The following is a 19,700-nucleotide window of genomic DNA, read 5'->3' on the forward strand; positions in this document are numbered from 1 at the left end:
TCAATGCCAGAAACAAATGTTTGACTTAAATAAGTATAAATTTTGATTATATAAAGACCATAAACAGGACTCTTAATGAATACAATAGCATTCATCAAAGAAACAAATGAGAGACAGCAAATTAAGAAGACAATTGCCAAAAAAATTCAATATCGAACTCTTATATAGGTAAGGAAAACTAATTGCTTTCAACTTCCAACAGCTTGATCCAAAATTCCACACAACATCATTCATTTTCAGAAGGTGAAACAAATGTCCTGGGTATTTTCATGGACATGCATGACAAACTATACTAGTTGAAAATTAGGGAAAAAGAAAAGAAAATGGTATTTTGATCCTAACAAAAATTCATTCAGAAGACACTTGCACTTGACCTCAAAGTAATAATTAAGATCTGGGCTTCTCTTTCTTCTCTTTGAAGAGAGCCAAAAGTGACACACCAGACACCTTCACAACCTTGAACCTAACACCAGGAATATCTCCCACAGCATGCCCTTTACGACCAAATCCGGCGATCAACACCTCATCCTATAAACAATCAGATGAGATTTATTCAACATTAAAGAATACTATACAAAGGAAATTAAAAGAAAAAAGACAAATTTGCAATGATGGCAACACATACATTCTCTTCAATGTAATTCAAACAACCATCATTGGGTACAAAAGCAGCTATCTTCTTCCCATTCTTTATCAATTGAACTCTAGCACACTTTCTAATGGCAGAGTTAGGCTGCTTAGCTTCAATACCGCTGCAGTTCATTCAGTGTTAACATTAGGTCTATTAAAGCAAGCACACAAACAGATGGATAAACAAAAGAATTTAAAAAATGGAAAGCAAAATTGGTCATACATTTTCTCAAGAACAATCCCCTTGGCATGAGATGATCCTGCAAATGGCTTTTTCCATTCATTACCAAGATGAGATTTCTTGTAAGACTTGTCGGCCCACCTCTGCCTCCGACGGTGGGACTTCAGTTTACGACCAGCTCCCATTCCACGTGTCTTCCTGCATTAAAGTTAGTACAATATAAATTTTGAAATGGCCAAAAAAGGGGAAATGTTGACATTTGGCCAACCAATGGAGGGATACCACACTTGATAGATACACAAAGAGAAAATCAACAGCATATAACAAGATGTTAATTACTATCTAAACTAACTTGCAAAATCTCTATTACATGTTTCATCTAATCAGTAACCCCATGGAGTTTGTGGAGCCCAGAACAGTTAAGAGTGCCATTTGATTCAAGTCCATTAGCACTCAAAGCAAATCTTTGCCCTCAAGAGGGCTCAACTACTTTGCCCAGATGGACTGCAGGATTAGGCATTCAAATAGAACCTCCAAATAACAAGTTTTAAACATATCCCCATAGATTTAACATTTTTCAGTGAAGCAGAACTTGTTATAATTACAAAGTCTCTTTTACACATTAAATTCCTAGTTTAATAATACAAACTACCAATCATTTTACGGTGTGCTTGTTTCTACTAGAATGCTTATTCAATCATCAAATAACAATTTCTCTTGGGAGGTTTACATATACTCAGAATTGTGTTATAATTATTATTAATAAATAAAATTGAGAATGAAATTTTTATTGAAAAAAGTTCAAAGGTAGGTAAATCTTGTTATGAACAAAAAGCCCTTTTAACGTCTAATGTAATTAGTTTGCCAAACTGTTATGTCAACACAAGCCACAAGAAATCGTAAGAACAGAGGGAAATACTTTAATTTTTATACTCACTGAGTGCCTACTAATGGCATGTTACGCACTGACATAGCTAATAAGAAATAAAGATTTTTTTATTGGTTGATTTTTATTTTTATTTGGGGGGGGGGGATTAGCTAGATGTTTCTTCTCCACTGACCTGTAACCCCACAGAGCTTGACGAGCCCAGAACAGTTAAGAGAGACATTTGATCTGAGTCCATTAGCATTCAAAACAATTCATTACCCTCGAGAGGACTCAACCGCTTTGCCAAGATGGACTGAGTTTTAAATTTATCCCCCATAGTTTAATGTTTCTCAGTAATGCAAAACAAGCTAGAATTACAAAGTTTCTATTTTACACATTGCATTTCCAATTTAATAATATAACTATTTAATATGACCAAATACCAAGACAATCACTTTCTCAAGTGCTTGTTTATAGTGGAATGCTTATTCAATTAAGTTCAAAGGTTGATCTCATTATGAAGTAAAGCCCTTTTCATGTCAAATGTAATTAGTCTCCCCAAATTGTCAAGTATGACAAGGCTCAAGACCTTATATTTAGACACAAGCATAAGAAAACATAAGAACAAAGCCAATTACTCATAATTTTATACTTGCTAAATATCTTTTTGTGCATAGCTATAAGTAGAGTTTTTTCGCATGGAGGAAGGGGGTTTCATTAGCTAGATGTTTCTTCTCTACTGATCTGTAACCCCACGGAACTTGAGAAGCCCAGAACAGTTTAGAGAGACATTTGATCTGAGTCCATTAGCATTCAAAACAATTCTTTGCCCTCAAGAGGACTCAACTGCTTTGCCAAGATGGACTGAGGAATTAAGTATCCACACAGAACAGCCAGGTAACAAGTTTTAAATTTATCCCCCATAATTTAACTTTTCTCAGTAATGCAAAACTAGCTAGAATTACGAAGTTCTATTTTACACATTGCATTTCCAATTTAATAATACAACTATTTAATATGACCAAATACCAAACCAATCATTTTCTTAAGTGCTTGTTTCTACTGCAATGCTTATTCAATTAAGTTCAAATGTTAATCTCATTTTGAACTAGGCCCTTTTGATGTCAAATTTAGTTAGTTTTCCCAAACTGTTAAGTATCTCAAGGCACAAGACATTATATTTAGACACAAGCACACAAAAACAGAAGAATAAAGCCAATTACTCATAATTTACATACTCGCTGAATGTCTTTTTTTGCATAGCTATAAGATATAGAGTAATTTTTGCATGGAGGAAGGGGGATTTCATTAGCTAGATGTTTCTTCTCTACTGATCTGTAACCCCACGGAGCTTGAGGAGCCAAGAACAGTTTAGAGAGACATTTGATCTGAGTCCATTAGCATTCAAAACAAGTTATTGACCTTGAGAGGGACACAACTGCTTTGCCAAGATGGACTGGGGAATTAAACATCCACATGGAACAGCCAGGTAACACATTTTAAATATATCACCCATAGATTTAAGTATTCATAATGCAAAACAAACTAGAATTACAAAGTTTCTCTTTTACACATTGCATTCCCAGTTTAATAATACAAACAATTTAATATGAACAAATCTATCGAAAACAACCTCTACCCTACAAAGGTAGGGGGATACCTCCCCAAAATTCACTAGTGGGAATCACACTGGGTATGTTGTTAATATGACCAAATACCAAGTGTTTATTTCCACTGGAATGCTTATTCAATTAAGTTTAAGAGAATAAAATTAGATTAGCCAAACTATAAGTATGTCAACACCTTACATTTTGACACAAGCACAAGAAAACTTAAGAACAACACTATTTACTCATAACTTAGCACTCACTGAATGCCTACTGTTGGCATGTTAAACAGTGTCATAGCTATAAGAAATAGAGTATTTATTGCATGGAGGAAGGGAGTTTCATTAGCTAGAGGTTTCTTCTCTACTGATCTGTAAACCCACGGATCTTGAGAAGCCCAGAACAGTTTAGAGAGACATTTAATCTGAGTCCATTAGCATTCAAAACAATTCATTGCCCTCGAAAGGACTCAACTGATTTGCCAAGATGGACTGAGGAATTATGCATACACACAGAACAGCCAGGTAACAAGTTTTAAATTCAATCCCACAACGTTTAACTTTTCTCAGAAATGCAAAACTACCTATATAATTACAAAGTTTCGATTTTACACATTGCATTTCCAATTTAATAATACAAACTATTTAATATGACCCAAATACCAAACCAATCATTTTCTTAAGTGCTTGTTTCTACTGCAATGCTCATTCAATTAAGTTCAAATGTTGTTCTTGTTATGAAGTAAAGACCTTTTGATGTCAAATGTAATCAGTTTCCCAAAATTGTTATGTATGACAAGACTCAAGACCTTATATTTAGACACAAGCACAAGAAAACATAAGAGCAAAGTCAATTGCTCATAATTTTTATACTCGCTGATTGTCTTTTTTTGCATAGCTATAAGAAATAGAATATTTTTTGCATGGAGAAAGGGGATTTCATTAGCTAGATGTTTCTTCTCTACTGATCTGTAACCCCACAGAGCTTGACGAGCCCAGAACAGTTTAGAGAGACATTTGATCTGAGTCCATTAGCATTCAAAACAATTCATTGCCCTCAAGAGGACTCAACTGCTTTGCCAAGATGGACTGAGGAATTACACATTCACATAGAACAGCCAGGTAACAAATTTTAAATATATCACCCATAGATTTAAGTATTCATAATGCAAAACAAACAAGAATTACAAAGTTTCTCTTTTACACATTGCATTCCCAGTTTAATAATAGAAACTATTTAATATGAACAAGTCTACCCGAAACAACCTCTAGCCCACAAAGGTAGGGGGATACGGTATATTTACATCCTAGCCTCCCCAAACTAGTGGGAATCACACTGAGTATGTTGTTAATATGATCAAATACTAAGCCTACATTTTTCCAATTGCTTATTTCTACTGGAATGTTTATTCAATTAAGTTAAGAGAATGAAATTAGATTAGCCAAACTATAAGTATGTCAAGACCTTAAATTTCGACACAAGCACAAGAAGACATAATAGAAACTGGATGTCAAGCACAAGAAGACATAATAGACACAATAAGAATGCCTACTAATGGCATGTCAGGTTTCATTAGCTAGATGTTTCTTCTCTACTGATCTGTAACCCCACGGTGCTTGAGGAGCCCAGAACAGTTTAGAGAGACATTTGATCTGAGTCCATTAGCATTCAAAACAACTCATTGCCCTCAAGAGAGCTCAACTGTTTTGCCAAGATGGACTGAGGAACTACACATCCACACAGAACCGTCAAGGTAACAACTTTATAATTTATATACCCATATATCTATCTAACTTTCTCAACAAAGCCAAACCAGTAAGCTGACTACACAATATATTCTCAGTTTCTTACAACATAATCGTTTAATGACATACATCAATCAGTACATTATACTTATAGCTTATATTGTACATTTCCTTATACTGAATGCTTTCTCATAGCATCTTCAACACGATGAAGTACGACATTACTAAATAAATTTTACAAGAGCAGAGGAAGAGGAGGTTACCCCATGGTGATATAACGAAGTTGCCTCGCTGCTGCAACTGGAGGAATGAAGGGGTCTGAGGAGCTGCAAAGCTGAAAATACTCAAGTGAGCCAAACCCTAATCTGGAACGACTTTTAAAGGCGGATTTTGGGTTGCAGATACATTTCTGCGAAATTTATTTGCTTTTGGATCGTGTTGTTGATGGGCTGGGCTGGTTGCTGGTATTATTGTCAAGGGAAAAAGAGTCAAAAAATACTCATTTACATTTATATTTAGGAAAAATCACCGGACATATTTATTGGGATGATGGTCATTCGGTCATTTTAATTATCAAAAAAGGATCATTCGATATATATTCATGTATATTCGGTGCATATTCATGTATACTCAGTGTATATTTCATGTATATAATGTATCATATTCAGTGTATAGCTCATGTATAAGTAATCAATATTGTATAGTCAGTGTATACTTTCTATAACTTTTGGCAAGCTATATTGTATAATTAAGAATTTCTACAAATATTACACTTCACCGTTATTCTATCTACTTTCACCCACCACCCACAACCCATTTCAGCCACAACTATCATCACCGTCAATCACCACCACCTACCATCCACGACCACCATCCTCTATCCAACCACAACCACCACTACTATCAATCACCAAATCAATCGTCATCACCATAAGATATTATTTGCAATCATTACCGCCAACTATTATTACATCCACTAATAACTATCGGTAATTACCACCATTAGTCAATACTATATATTATTAAGGCCAAACCCATCGGTGGCCCCTTAAAGTTGGCACCAACTTTTACTTAGACACCTAAATCAGAAGATGTTCATTTTAGACACCTAATGTAAGGGTCTGATGTGTCATTTTGACACTTTTTTGACAATCACCAAAATATATTAAGTGTGTGTAATACACTCGTCTGACGTGTCAAAAACAGCAAATTAAATAAAGACACGTGGCATAAAAAATAATTATCAAATAATATCTTTTGAATAGAAAAAATAACCAATAATTTAATGACACGTGGTAATTTTTTAATCCAAAAAAAATAAAAATTAACAATTATTAACCCCCACCCACCCCGCCGTCATCTTTCCAACCCCACCCTAACACCAACCCCTCCTCCACCCACCCACCCCAACACCAACTCCTCCCCCACCCAATGTGATACATACATTCAAGTTAATAAAAAAACAAGAACAAACAAGTTCAATAAAAATTGTCTCTGTAAAAAAAAAAATAGTTTTGATTAATTCAACAGATAGAAATTATTCACCAGATCCACAAGTTGATGATAATTTGACTGCTCTGAATAGTTCTCATAATCCCTATGATGAATTCTCACCTGAAACTATGGATGAAAAAAGCAAAAGATTTTTCCAAGTAATTTTTCTCAATCCGATATTCACAGCTCCGAAAATTTGGAAAAAAAAAATTGCGATCACTATTCATTCTGACCAAGGCGGCGGCACCATCGGAGGAGGCCGAATTCAAAATTATCTTGATGGTTTTGTGCAGATTCCCCCCACTAACACAACAATCCAAAAAGGCCCATCAAATTTGCAACCTAATTATTCGAATTTGGGATTTAGGGTTACACTAGGTTTGGCGGACAATCACGGAGAAACGACGATGATTGAAACTCAAAATTGGCAATGCCAATCTACTCAACTTGATAAGAGGACTCCGAATATGTAAGAATCCCTGTCAGGTGAGCACCATATTTTGTCAAATTTGAAAATTAGAGTACCTAATTCAATTACCACCGTCGGTGGTGGCGGAGCTCCGGTGATTGAAAAATTACAAAATCACCACCAAAATAATCCTATGATTGGCAGCAACCCTAATATTCAAAAATCTCTCTCCAATCCATACCAAAATTATTCAAATTCAAAAAACCTGATTGGACAAACTACTACTATAAATTATCCCGACGGAATCAGTGATCCGGTGATTGAAGTTTTTTTTATCACTCCCAGAACATTTCCCACCATCCCAACAACACTATTAACCAAAAATACAAAATTTTAAACCCTCATAGCTCCAATGCCAAAATTGCATCCCTCGATAGTATCGAAACAGTGACTATTTTCAGCCCACTTCCACCACTATTTTTCCCATTCCAAACTCTAACATAGTGTACACGCCCCGGGAGGGTATCCTAGACGTGGTCGGCACTTGAAGACCATTGCTGGTCTTCAAGTGAACCACTTAATCCAATCAAACCTTCATTCAATCACATTCTATCAGCGGAAGACTCAACTCACAAGAATACTACTCATAAATAAGGCCAAAGGTCAACCATCTATCCAATCAACAACTAGTAAGAATGAAACTAGTCAAAATGAAACAAATCAGCATCATCAACACTCTAATCTATCAAGCCTCTATCAACAATCTAAGAGGTGCTAATGACAGATTCATGGCTATCACAAATCAAATAAAGGAAAGTTAACACAAAGCTGAAAAGATAACTGCGATAACCTTTGGAAACAAGGAGGACTCACCAACTAGCTGGAGGGAATAGATCCCCAACGATGCGCCTGTTGATGATCTATAGTACCTGTCTCTGCATCATGAAATGATGCAGGCCTAAATGAACGTCAGTACATGGAATGTACGAGTATGCAAAATGGTAGAATGAAACATACATCAGGGTAGAATCAAATCAACTCAGAATCTCAACTTAAAAGAAGGAACTACTCAATCAAGATGTCCTAAGTCTAAACAAGATTATGGTTTAGACAAGACCAATCATATACAATCCAATCCAATCCATTCCAATCAGAATCAAAGTACTATCAAGACCTATATGGGAGTTTCTCTTATCCGACAACTATCACTTATGAGCTAGTAATAGTACAATAAACCGACGTTGTTGCCACGCCCGTTCATATCTTGCCAGGGTAGGAACGAATCAACAATCATGGATCCATAACCAATCAAGCCCTATCATATCAGGATAGTAATATGAGAAACATCCAACTTTAATGGTTCAATCCTCTCCTATGTTTGGTGACGTAGTTATTGAGTTCGAGTTATTACTTACTCTTACCTAATTCGGTGTTCAATACTCCTCCCAAGAGTCAAGCTCATAATACAATCAATCCAAATCAAACCAAATCAATAATTCTCTTTTGGACTCTTTCAGTTCATTCGTTCTATCAAACCAATCCCTTCAACCAATCAATTCCCAATCATTTTCAATCATGTAATTAAAAGAGATTTTAGACAATCATTTATGACAACATTCAGGACTATCAATATGTCAATACTATCATTACTATCATCACACTCACGTTCCAATCACAATCGTACATCCACAATTCAAGGCTCTAGACTCAATCTTAAGATGTGTACAATTCAATATCAATCAACATATTTCTAGCATTTAAGTAAAACAAGTAGTTCAATTCATGTGTTCGAGGAATTAATTCGTAGAAAAATAACATTCCATCAATAATTAGTAAAACGTGTATATTTTTAAGATAAGAACTTCTCAAGGAATACAATTATTGAGGCTCAATCCGTACACATTCCATCTATCACAATCATGGGCACATGAAGGAATAAAATCCATGTTTTAGTTCAGTCTTACATACCTGGACTCGAACAACAATCAATAACTCGGAGACCTCACTTGAAGAACTTGAACCCTAGTCTTTCTCCTCTTTTCAAATCCTCGCTTTCAAACAATTCAAGTGTTATAGAGGGTATTAGGCTTACTAGGTACTGATAAGGGACTTAATTTAGTCCTAAAACATCAGGATTTTAGTCTAAGAGAGGTGGAAAAAGACCAATCTACCCTCATAAAAACCTAAAATTAGTCGCTTATGAGTCATCATGATGACTCTAGAAACGTCTACGGGTCGTCATCTTCCAATGTGAAATTGGGCTGGAAAATGTTGGTGTCTATGATTCGTGTCTATGAGTCATCAAATACTTGTCGAGTCTTGAACTTCCCTCCTCCTGTAGGTTTTCTCAAAATCCTGAAATAATGAGTCTTTGAAGTTTCCCTACGGGTTGTTTCTACGACTCATAGGAACTTTGACGACACATCAACTTCCCTCGTAGATGTGAACTTCCAGTTTAGAAATTTGACTAAGTGTTAGGTGCTTCTAAGAGTCATTTCTATGGATCATAGTCATCTCTACGGGTTGTCCTGTCAACTCGTAGTCAAGGTACTGAGGCTTGTATTTTCAAAATTTAGGCAAAGGCTCTATGACTCATTCCTATGACTCATAGGAATGATTAAGACTCGTAATGGTAGCTCTTAGGGAGGCTTCTCTAAATCAAAATTTCACCAAGTGTTGGAGAGGTCTACGAATTGTTCCTACGACTCGTAGAACAACCTACGAATCATAGACCTCCCTCGTAGTCCATTGTTCAGTCCAATTCATCAATATTTCTCATGAACTTAGTCTAGGCTAGAATAACATGGAATGTTACAGATAGATCCTAAAAACACCACTAAACCTCCCAACAACCACTTTCCTCCTATCTCTTCCAATTTCAATAACTATAAGCCAAACAATCCTAAAAAAATGGCTATTCCTCTTATCACGAGTGCACTACCTCCAAACAAAAATCCCCAAACCTTTTCTTACTCCACCACTACACATCCTTCTCCCCCTACCACTATTCCTTCTTGGGGTAACAAACTATGAACTAGACATGGTGATAAAGAACCCAAGATTGATCTTACTCCTCCTAAAAGATCAACCAAACAAGGTTGTTCGACGGTGATGTTCAATAGAAATGTTTATATGGTGAAGATGTATGAATCGTGTAAATATACCCTCATTGGTAAGTTTTATGACCCCATGCCCAAGATGGAGATAATTCGAAAGAAGTTTATCACTTAAGTTGAACTCTTCGTCTCTGTCAAGATTACTCACTTCAACTCAAGGCATATCTACATTGGTTTGGATAAAGAACATGACAGAGCTACTGTGTTGGATAGTAATAGACTTTATATTGATGGTAAGTTCATGAGAATCCATATTTAGGCTCCAACTTTCTCGCCGAATTATGAAACTCTTATTATTCCAATTTATGTTGTCCTACCTAAACTACCATGGCATTGCTATTATAAGGAATTTGTTGCCCATTTGCTTGCTGATGTGGGTCAAGTTCTCCATTTTGATGCGACTTTCCTATAAAAGACTAGAGGTGGTGTAGCAAAGGCTAAAGTCCAAATGGATATCATGAAGCCTTAGATTCAAAATGTTTGGATTAGTTTTGACCCGGATGATGATATTAATGGGGAAGGCTGTTGGCAAGATATACAATATGAAGACACCACCCTTTATTACTCTTATTGCAAGCACCAAGGCCGCACTCACTTAGCATGTGATACGAAGAAGAGAGATGAAGAAAGAATAAAACAAAAAGAGAAAGAAAAGGCTGTCAAGAAAGCTAACAGAGCCAAAGCTCCGAAATAATCAAACGATTCAGGTATGGCTTCTTCTTCCTCTTTACATATTGATTGTACTAACCTATAGGTTCCACAAAATCCAAAGCAAGGACCACAAAACTCAAAAAAGCAAGTCCCGCAAAATTTAAAAGAGAAAGTCCTACAATATCCAAAAGAGCAAATCCCAAAAAATCCAAAGAATCAAGTTTCACAACAACTAGATCCAGAAAACAATGGCAAACAAGTATAGTGGCAAGACAATCATATGAGGAAGGAGATTCTTCTACTAAAAACCAGGTTGTTGCTAAGAACTCTTCTCCCCCTTCCTATGGTAACCCCATTATACGTGCGACCACTTGCCCTCCCCATGGCTACCCCATTATTCATGCGTCCAATCCCACTCCACATGGCAACCCCATTATACGTGCTGCCAATTATGACTTATTGGTTGAAGGAGGTGAGGTTGATGGTCAGGAGGATGTCTGTGTAGGTTCGGATGGTTATCAAGAGATGCCCATAAAGCCTACTAGTACAAGTCTTTTCCACCCGATTACATCCAAAGTTATTTTCCCTACCCATAAGAGTCAGGCTCAAAATATTCATGCCATTTCAACAACTAAAGAAAAGCCTAATTCTCAAAAGAGAAAGGCATCTCAGAATAAGAAAGCGGAATTACATGATCAAAAGATTTTTAGTTCCTATGCTAGGACTCATAAAAAATTCTTGGACATAGAGAAACTCGTGATCAGACTACTTAGATTTTAGACAATCAGATCTCCAAAGCTAGTTATGAAATCGAGTTCTACAGAGCGGGCTGGTCATTTTATTTATGACCATCCTAATGATTCTATTGATATCTTTTTTATTCGGGTTATTGTTTCAAATTCACAGGGTAATTTAGATAAAGATCAGATCACTCATATTGCTACAGAGTCTCTAGATCTTGTATTTATGGTGTGTAATCTAAAAACTCCCGGTAGTAAAGATTTTATTAATGATGAATACATGCAAGTTATTTCAGAAGAGTAAAAAGATGATATTCCTGAAGAAGGAAAAGAGCAACTTGAATTCGCAGATGATGCACGTGCCCTATAACTTATTAAGATGTTTTATTCTACTTCCCAAATAAAAAAAATTGTGGATGAGCAAGGTCTTTCACCTTGGGGTACTTCTATGTTTTCACCAGGTTCTAAGATCGGTCCCCTAACAACCAGGACCAGACAGAAGATGAAACTTAAACTTTATCATGATTAGTACGCTCATTTGGAATGCAAGGAGCATCAAGACACTTGGTGCTTTGGAGAGACCTAAAGCTCTCAAACATATTCATAAACTTTCAGCTATTGCCATACTTGAGCCTTTTTCTGATAACACACATATAATCTCTTCACAAACTACTTGATAATGCATAAATCAATCTGTAATGACAATGGAAAAATTTGGGTTTTTTGGGACAAGGACACTAATGGTGTTCTTCTTAGATCAGATGACCAATAGGTGACTTGTGAGTTTAAACATATAGAATGTGCACAGAGTTTCATTATTACCTTTATTATGCTAAGATCCGAGATAATCTCCGAGTTCCTCTTTGGGATACTCTTAGGCGTAAATCAGATACTACTAGTCTATGGTGTACTGCTGGAGACTTCAATGTTATCACTACTCCAGAGGAGAAGCTTGGGGGTGTTCCGTATAGAATAAGAAAAAGCTACGAGTTTATTCACATGATTGAGCAGTGTGGATTGATTGACTTGGGTTATCATGGTACTACTTTTACTTGGTCCAATGGGAGACGTCCGAATGATGTGATTTGGAAGAGGCTTGACAGGGCTATGATAAATAACAATTGGCTCTGTAAAATGCCTCTCACTACAGTGATACATTTGTCATTTGTGGGTTTAGATCACTACCCTCTTCCAGTGAAGATGATTAATTCACATGAGACTACCATCAAATATTTCAAATTTCTTCATTATTGGGTTGATAATCCGACTTTTATGGATACAGTGAGACTTTGTTGGGACCATGATATTCAGGTGAATCCGATGTGGGTTTTTCACCAAAAAATGAAGCGACTCAGTACTACACTTAGAAAATGGTCTAAAAGTGAGTTTAGGGATATTTTTGCTCGGGTTAAAAAATATGAAGAAGCTATCTGACTTGCAAAGGAAAAATATATCCAAACTAACAGTGATCAAGATAGATCTTCCTTACATGCCTTAAATGTTGAATACATCAGGTTCCTTAAGTTGGAAGAGTCTATCTTGAAGCAAAAAACATAGTTACATTGGTTTAAAGATGGAGATGCTAACACTAGCTACTTCCACGCTCCTATGTGGGGTAAAAGAAAAAAGATTTTTATTCATGAAGTACAAGATGATACAGGTGCTTGGATTCAGGGTGATGCTAATATTGCTATGGCTGCCTGTAACCATTTTCAAGAGTTGTTTACGGAGAAAAGTCATTTTGTTAGGAAAGATCTATTGACTTGCATCCCAGCTCTGGTCACAACCAAGCAAAATGATACCTTGACTGCTATGCCAAATTTGGAGGAGCTAAAGAATGTGGTTTTCTCTATGAATCACAACTTTGCAGTAGGGCCAGATGGTATGAATAGAAAAAAATTCAAGTTTGTTGGGACATCATTAAAATGGATCTCCTTGCTGTGATCAGATCTTTCTTTTGTGGTACCTCTCTTTCGAAATACTTTTCACATACCTTCTTAGTTTTGATCCCCAAAGTGGAGTTCCCAAATCACTTTTCTGAGTTCAGACCGATCAGTTTGAGTAACTTCACCAACAAGGTTATTTTGAAGCTTATTTGTCTCTGTCTTATTCCTATTCTTCCTGGTCTTATTTTTGCAAACCAATATGATTTTGTTAAAGGGAGGAGTATCTCAGAAAATATCATGCTTGCTCAAGAAGTGGTTCAGGGTATTAAAAAGAAAAACACCGGAGGAAATGTGGTCATTAAGTTTGATATGGCCAAAGCTTATGATAGAGTTTCTTGGGCTTACACTTGCCTCGTCCTTTGAAGAATGGGTTTTTGTGAATTTATTATAGACATGATTTGGAGGACTATGATTGATAATTGGTACTCTGTGATTGTGAACGGTACTAGATATGGTTTTTCCACTCTACTAGAGGTTTAAAACTAGGTCACCCACTTGCTCCTGCCCTATTTATTTTAGACGCGGAAGTACTTTCCAGGATGATGAACTGTCACGCTCCATTTTTCTCAAAACGGGATTGCAATGACGTGACAACTCTTTTTTAGGATTTTTAAAAGAGAAGAGTCGCTACCTAACAAATTAAAGGAGCATTAGGGCTCCATTCTACACTAAATTAGAACAAAATTAATTTAAAAGGTCAACACAATCAGAGTTCGGGTAAGGGTTCAAATTACCTCAAAAGAAAGGTGCCGAGGTCCACAAATATGGGTCCCAGTCGAATCTTATAAACTTATGTGAGGGTCTAAAAATATGACAAATAAAGGTCTCTAATTTTATTTTAATAATTAAAAATACAAAACTAAGTGGTGAGAAATATAATATAAAATAAGTAATAGGCAAATATTCAATTAATGAGCGATAAGTAAGGACATGATAAGCGAGAAGATAGAAATTTACACAATTAATTAGAGAAAGAAAATTATTGTTTATTATTAGTTAAACTACCCCAAATAATACGAATAGAAAAATAAAATAAAATAAAATAATGAGGAACTTAACTAAACTAAATTAGTTTATCCTGCTTGGATCAATGTCAGGCTTATTATCGGAAGACAAGATACATAAAGTATGCCGGAATCACCTTTTCATCATTTTCGAGGGGCCTATTTACCCTATCCCTCCTAAGTTTATTTATTATTATAATCCTAAAGAGATCTAAATGAAATAATAAAACTAACGTCCTAAAAGGTGCCTACATCCCATCTTAACATCCAAGAGGCATTGAACTTAATAATTGGGTAAGTTCTAGACTTAAAGAAAATATAGACTTCCTAATTAGACATATCGTCAAACATAACAACTAAGACGAGCAATTAGCACATAAAATATCAAATATGCCTTTAGATTAATTAATTAACATGCTTGAAAAGATATACAAGTTCTGAAGGACATAATAAACATAATGTGTGTGCATACATAATCAGATGTATGAATCATAACACAAAAACTTAAATAACACGAAAAAAGATTAATTATTAGACATGTGAGGGCAATCTTAATTTCTAAACTTAAACCTAATAAAAGGAGATATTGTTCTTTAATTATTAACTAAAGACATTTTATAAAATCCCATGAATATGATTTCTAGTTAATAGCATGATTAAAATTTATTTAAAATACTATTTATAGACATGGTGTCTAAATGAAATGATATGCTGAAAATTTATTAAAATTGTAGGCATGATTTCAAAAATAGAATAACATGATAAATATTTGTCAAAATCCTATAGACATGGTCTCTATATATAATATTATGATAAACATGTACTACAATTCTAGAGGCATGGTTTTAATATAAGATGCTGAAGTATTTGTTAAAAATCTAAAGGCATGGTTTCTATTAATAATATTATACTACAAATATTTATAATGGCCAATAGACATGATTTCTACAAAACAGAGAAAATATTTATTAAACTTATAGGCATAATTTCTACATAAAACATGCTAAAATTTATTAGTAAGATACTATAGGCATGATAAAACAATAAAGTAATATGCTGAAATTTATTTATTACGTCCTATGGGCATGATTTCTGGATTGATAAAAATATATAACATCACACTAAATTAGACATGATTTATATATGGATTTATATATGTGAATTAATATACTAAAATAAATTTTGTAGGCATGATAAGAATTTATTTATTCCAGACATACTTAGACATGACACACCTTATAGGGTTCTATCTTTTAAATAGGACATGTTTAAAATATAAAAATTAATTAGCATGCTTTAATATTTTAAAAGCAAAAATAGTGGATAGCTGGACTAAACAGAAAGGAAGCAAACAGATGAAGCTTTACTTATTGACAATTGTTTAGAAGAAGACATTATGCAGGTTAACACTAATATACCTATATTATGGATGATTCACTGTGTCACAGACCATAGGCATTTCAGATCAGCAAATTCTTTTTAAAGATGCTTAAATGTAGATAAATGGTTTGGCATGTCAATGAAATATGATTAATAGTAACTTTCTTTAAATCAAATTAGTAAACTTGTTTAAACAAATTAAAATCGCTTAATTCCTATAGACATGCTTTTTAACGTACACAAGTAGATCATGATGAGATTAAAAAAATAAACAGAAGTAACACATAGTTCCCCTCCCAAGACCAAATAACGTAATGTTTCAAAGAAAGAAATACACATAAAGAGAAAGATGTAAATAAACAACTTCTTCCGATATAATCCCAACCAAAGCGAACTCTTCATTGTGTTGAGCTTTAGTTCAAAACCTGCTAAACCATAAAAAAAAATACAAACGATATACCAATAACACAAAATATATATAACGGTCATGTAGTTTTCACATCAATTAGCAAAAGAGAAAAGATGACAACATGTGCATATTTAAACATGTAATACAGTAAATACACATGAAAAAAGATAAAAAAAAATAAACACATGTAGCACACCTCCCATTAGCTAGTCCCCAATTATTTCATTATTTAGAGAGCGTTTACAACATTATTACAAGACCGAATAATGTAATGTTTCAAAGAAAGAAATACACATAAAGAGAAAGATCTAAATAAACAACTTCTTCTGATATAATCTCAACCAAAGCGAACTCTTCATTGTCTTGAACTTTAATTCAAAACCTGCTAAGCCATAAAAATAAAATATAAACGATATACCAATAACACAAAATATATATAACGGTCATGTAGTTTTCACATCAATGAGCAAAAGAGAGAAGATGATAACATGTGCATATTTAAACATATAATACAGTAAATACACATGAAAAAAGATAGGGGACTAAGTTGGGTGACTCCTTTAATGTAACATAAAATTATGCTAGTAAAGGTTACTAACAGGTTGAGAAGATAACAAACAAGAACTCAAACAACAGAACAAGTAACCTGAGACAAAAAGCTTGAGAGTCGTCTTCCTTATCGTATTATGTATTACTTTTGGCAAGTATGTTAAAGTGAAAAACAAAAGTGTCCAGAGATGTCCAGTCCCTTTAGAATGACCAAAATATGCATATTATATAGTAAAGAATATAGAGTCAGTCATGGGAAAGCAATATTCTATTAAAAGAAAAATCAATCAATCAAGAAGACTATTTTCCTTAATTAGGTGAGAAGAATCAATTAAGCAAAGACTGAATCAAATTTGCCATAAACTAAAAGCTCCCAACTATTCAGGCCACAAAGTAATATATATGTATATTTTACCCTATCCAAGTTTACCATAACAACATCTAGAAATCTGTACAAGCTAAATCAAATAATATAAATTTATCATAAATACTTGAACAATCAAGGCTGCTTGAAGAAGGGAGTTAATCGATGAACTTCCCTTACATGGATTAGTTGAATCAATTAGATTCACATTTACTATAAATAGGTGATTAAGCTAATTAAGTCAATAAATTCTGAGACTAAATCAATGTTTACCAAAATAAAGCAAGTAACAGGGACTCAGATTGCAAGGAAAGCAACAAGTTATATGAAATTTACCTTAAATAAATTATATCTTGCCAAGAATAGTTAAATGATCAAGTTATCGACTTGAAAAGGTCAACATAAGACATTAATATTATTGCTTAAAATCAAATAATCAGTCATGTATCACATTAATTAAACAATAGAAATGTCATAATATGCTTCTTTATATCGGTTGGAGCAAACCAAGGTTTTTGCAGGTACCATTTCATTAAGCAAGATGCCGTATGATTCAAAAAGCGTTAGCTTACTCAAAAATTAACAAGTAACAAGCTGTTATGAATCAATTAACAAAAATCAGCAATCAGACAGAAGTACAAAGCATGGAAAAATATGCACAACAAATAAAAGGAACATTGAAATAAGAAAGGGAATAAACAAAGAAAAATTATACTAGTAGACACAGAAACGTTAATATAGGTATCAATAGATTAACTGTCCAAAGTCATTATCATTCACTGAACTTCCCAAGCATTTCAATTTCCTTTGTTTGTTCAAGCACCAAGCACCAAAACAAGACAACCAAAATGTTTGACATAGGTATTGGTAGATTCAAAGGACCATGCATAAATAAATTGCAATATAAATGTAACACCTCAATTTTTTTTAAAGCTAAGACCGAGCTATCTTTCATATGTGTATGGGGTTGTACCGAATGATTCATAATTGTGTGCATGTGTTGAGGCTAATTCTCTAGTGTGAGAATAGATTTGGAGATGAATTAAGGTCATAAGGATCCTCTAGCACAAAGTCGATTTGAAAGCTTCCATACCGATTTAGTTTCGATAAAATATTTTACTTAGGTCAACTTCAAACAACCATATATCTCAATATGTAAGGATTTAGGTGGCCCATAACCTATAAAATTAAATATCTATGAGTCTTCTTTCCAACGCCACTAAGTTTGCATCCATTGGAGTTCGAGGTAAAAAGTTATGCCCATTTTACAGGCACTATCTTGCCGCGGCCGGCCGCACGCCCGAGGAATTTTCCGCCCGCTAGCCCAACAAGGCAGCGGCTACTTGTCAATTGAGGTAGCCTTGGACTTGTCTTGGCACCTCTCTAGTATTGAGTTAAAGGCTTCATAGATAGAGTCAAAATTGAGTTAGATGGATTTGTTCTAGATTTTGTTTTAAAAACTAAATTTCATTATTGAGTACGTGACATTGAGTCCCTTCATGCTTGAGTATTTTTCAGAATATTATTTCATTATTCATGATGTTTTGAGTGCCCACATGAGTTATCTGTCCTTTGAGTTATGTTGAACCTTCCGCTGAGAGTTTGGATGTGTGATTAGACCAAATGCTGAGAGTTTGGATGTGTGATTAGACCAAATGGTTCGCTTGGGAACCAACAATGGTCTTCGTACCCTCCCGAGGCGTGACAATAAATATTGACAAATATTAAACCAATTCAACACCAAACCTAAACTGATTTCAGATGTTAGAATCGTTCGAGGAAAAACTAGAGAAACAACTAATTGATCAGATCCAACAACACATACACATAATCTATACTCTAAGACGAAGAAGAAAGTGAGTGAACCAATTCTGTTTTTCACAATCAAAGAGTTGAATAGATGTGTGCAACAATATACAATTTAGAAGGACCTTTATGGACCAAAATTTTATTAAAATCAACCAATATTAGAATGATCAACCAACAGAGATCAAGTTTTGACATAGTAGATTTAGAGATTGAAATGAACATACCCGGACGGATCTCTACAGATCCGTCTTTGGCGCCGTCTCTTCTTTGTTGCTGGATGGAGTCGCTGGCCTCGTTATGGCTCGCTGATGGAGCGGTAGTACCCTGTCCTTCGACGGAGGAGGGCAGTGGTTGCATGGGCTTTTCCGGTAGGGGATGAGAGGAGAAGAAATATGGATGGAGGTAGTCTCCACGGTGAGACTTTAACGCAAAAGGGAGAGACGGGAGAGAATGGAGATGAGGGAGAGAAGAAAAGAAGGTGAGGTCTATGGGGTCCTTCGCCGGAGGAGAGAGACTCACCGGTGAGGAAAGGGAGAGAGAGAGTGAGGGACGGAGGTGGTGGTTTTCTGATGGAGAAGGTGAAGAGTGAGGGGCGGCGGTCCTTTTGTGAGAGGGAGGAGCGGAGCGCAGGGGAGGAAGTGGTGGTGAGGTCCTTGAAGTGGAGAGGAGAGATGAAGGTGGGCGGCGCCGATGAAGAGAGGAAGGGGCGGTGGTTTGTCTCTATTTTTTTGAGATGAGAGAGCAGTCCTCTCCTCTTTTTTGAGAGGAAGAAGAAATAAAAATTAGGGATTTGGGGGC

General features: G+C 35.2%; 1 protein-coding gene and 1 long non-coding RNA gene across 2 annotated transcripts; both read right to left on the reverse strand.

Moving 5' to 3' along the window:
- Positions 1 to 145: 145 nt before the first annotated feature.
- LOC129900643 (40S ribosomal protein S23) lies at positions 146 to 5,415 on the reverse strand. Its single transcript, XM_055975656.1, has 4 exons — positions 5,295 to 5,415; positions 854 to 1,009; positions 626 to 752; positions 146 to 528 (listed from the first exon to the last, which is right to left on the reverse strand). The coding sequence occupies exons 1-4, from the start codon at positions 5,297 to 5,299 to the stop codon at positions 388 to 390; spliced, it is 429 nt and encodes a 142-aa protein (XP_055831631.1). The 5' UTR covers positions 5,300 to 5,415; the 3' UTR covers positions 146 to 387.
- A 10,813-nt stretch (positions 5,416 to 16,228) lies between these two features.
- On the reverse strand, positions 16,229 to 19,700 carry LOC129900671 (uncharacterized). Its single transcript, XR_008769665.1, has 2 exons — positions 19,127 to 19,700; positions 16,229 to 16,562 (listed from the first exon to the last, which is right to left on the reverse strand). It is a non-coding gene; the product is annotated as an uncharacterized LOC129900671 (long non-coding RNA).

Source organism: Solanum dulcamara, chromosome 8 (assembly GCF_947179165.1).
Source record: "Solanum dulcamara chromosome 8, daSolDulc1.2, whole genome shotgun sequence".
NCBI lineage: Eukaryota > Viridiplantae > Streptophyta > Magnoliopsida > Solanales > Solanaceae > Solanum > Solanum dulcamara.

What these genes read in the sequence shown, in the direction of transcription:
- LOC129900643 (XM_055975656.1), bottom strand. An exon ending in GGGATTGTTCTTGAGAAAAT is followed by an intron (nt 753 to 853) that starts GTATGACCAATT and finishes AATGAACTGCAG; the next exon opens with CGGTATTGAAGCTAAGCAGC. An exon ending in TGAATTACATTGAAGAGAAT is followed by an intron (nt 529 to 625) that starts GTATGTGTTGCC and finishes GATTGTTTATAG; the next exon opens with GATGAGGTGTTGATCGCCGG.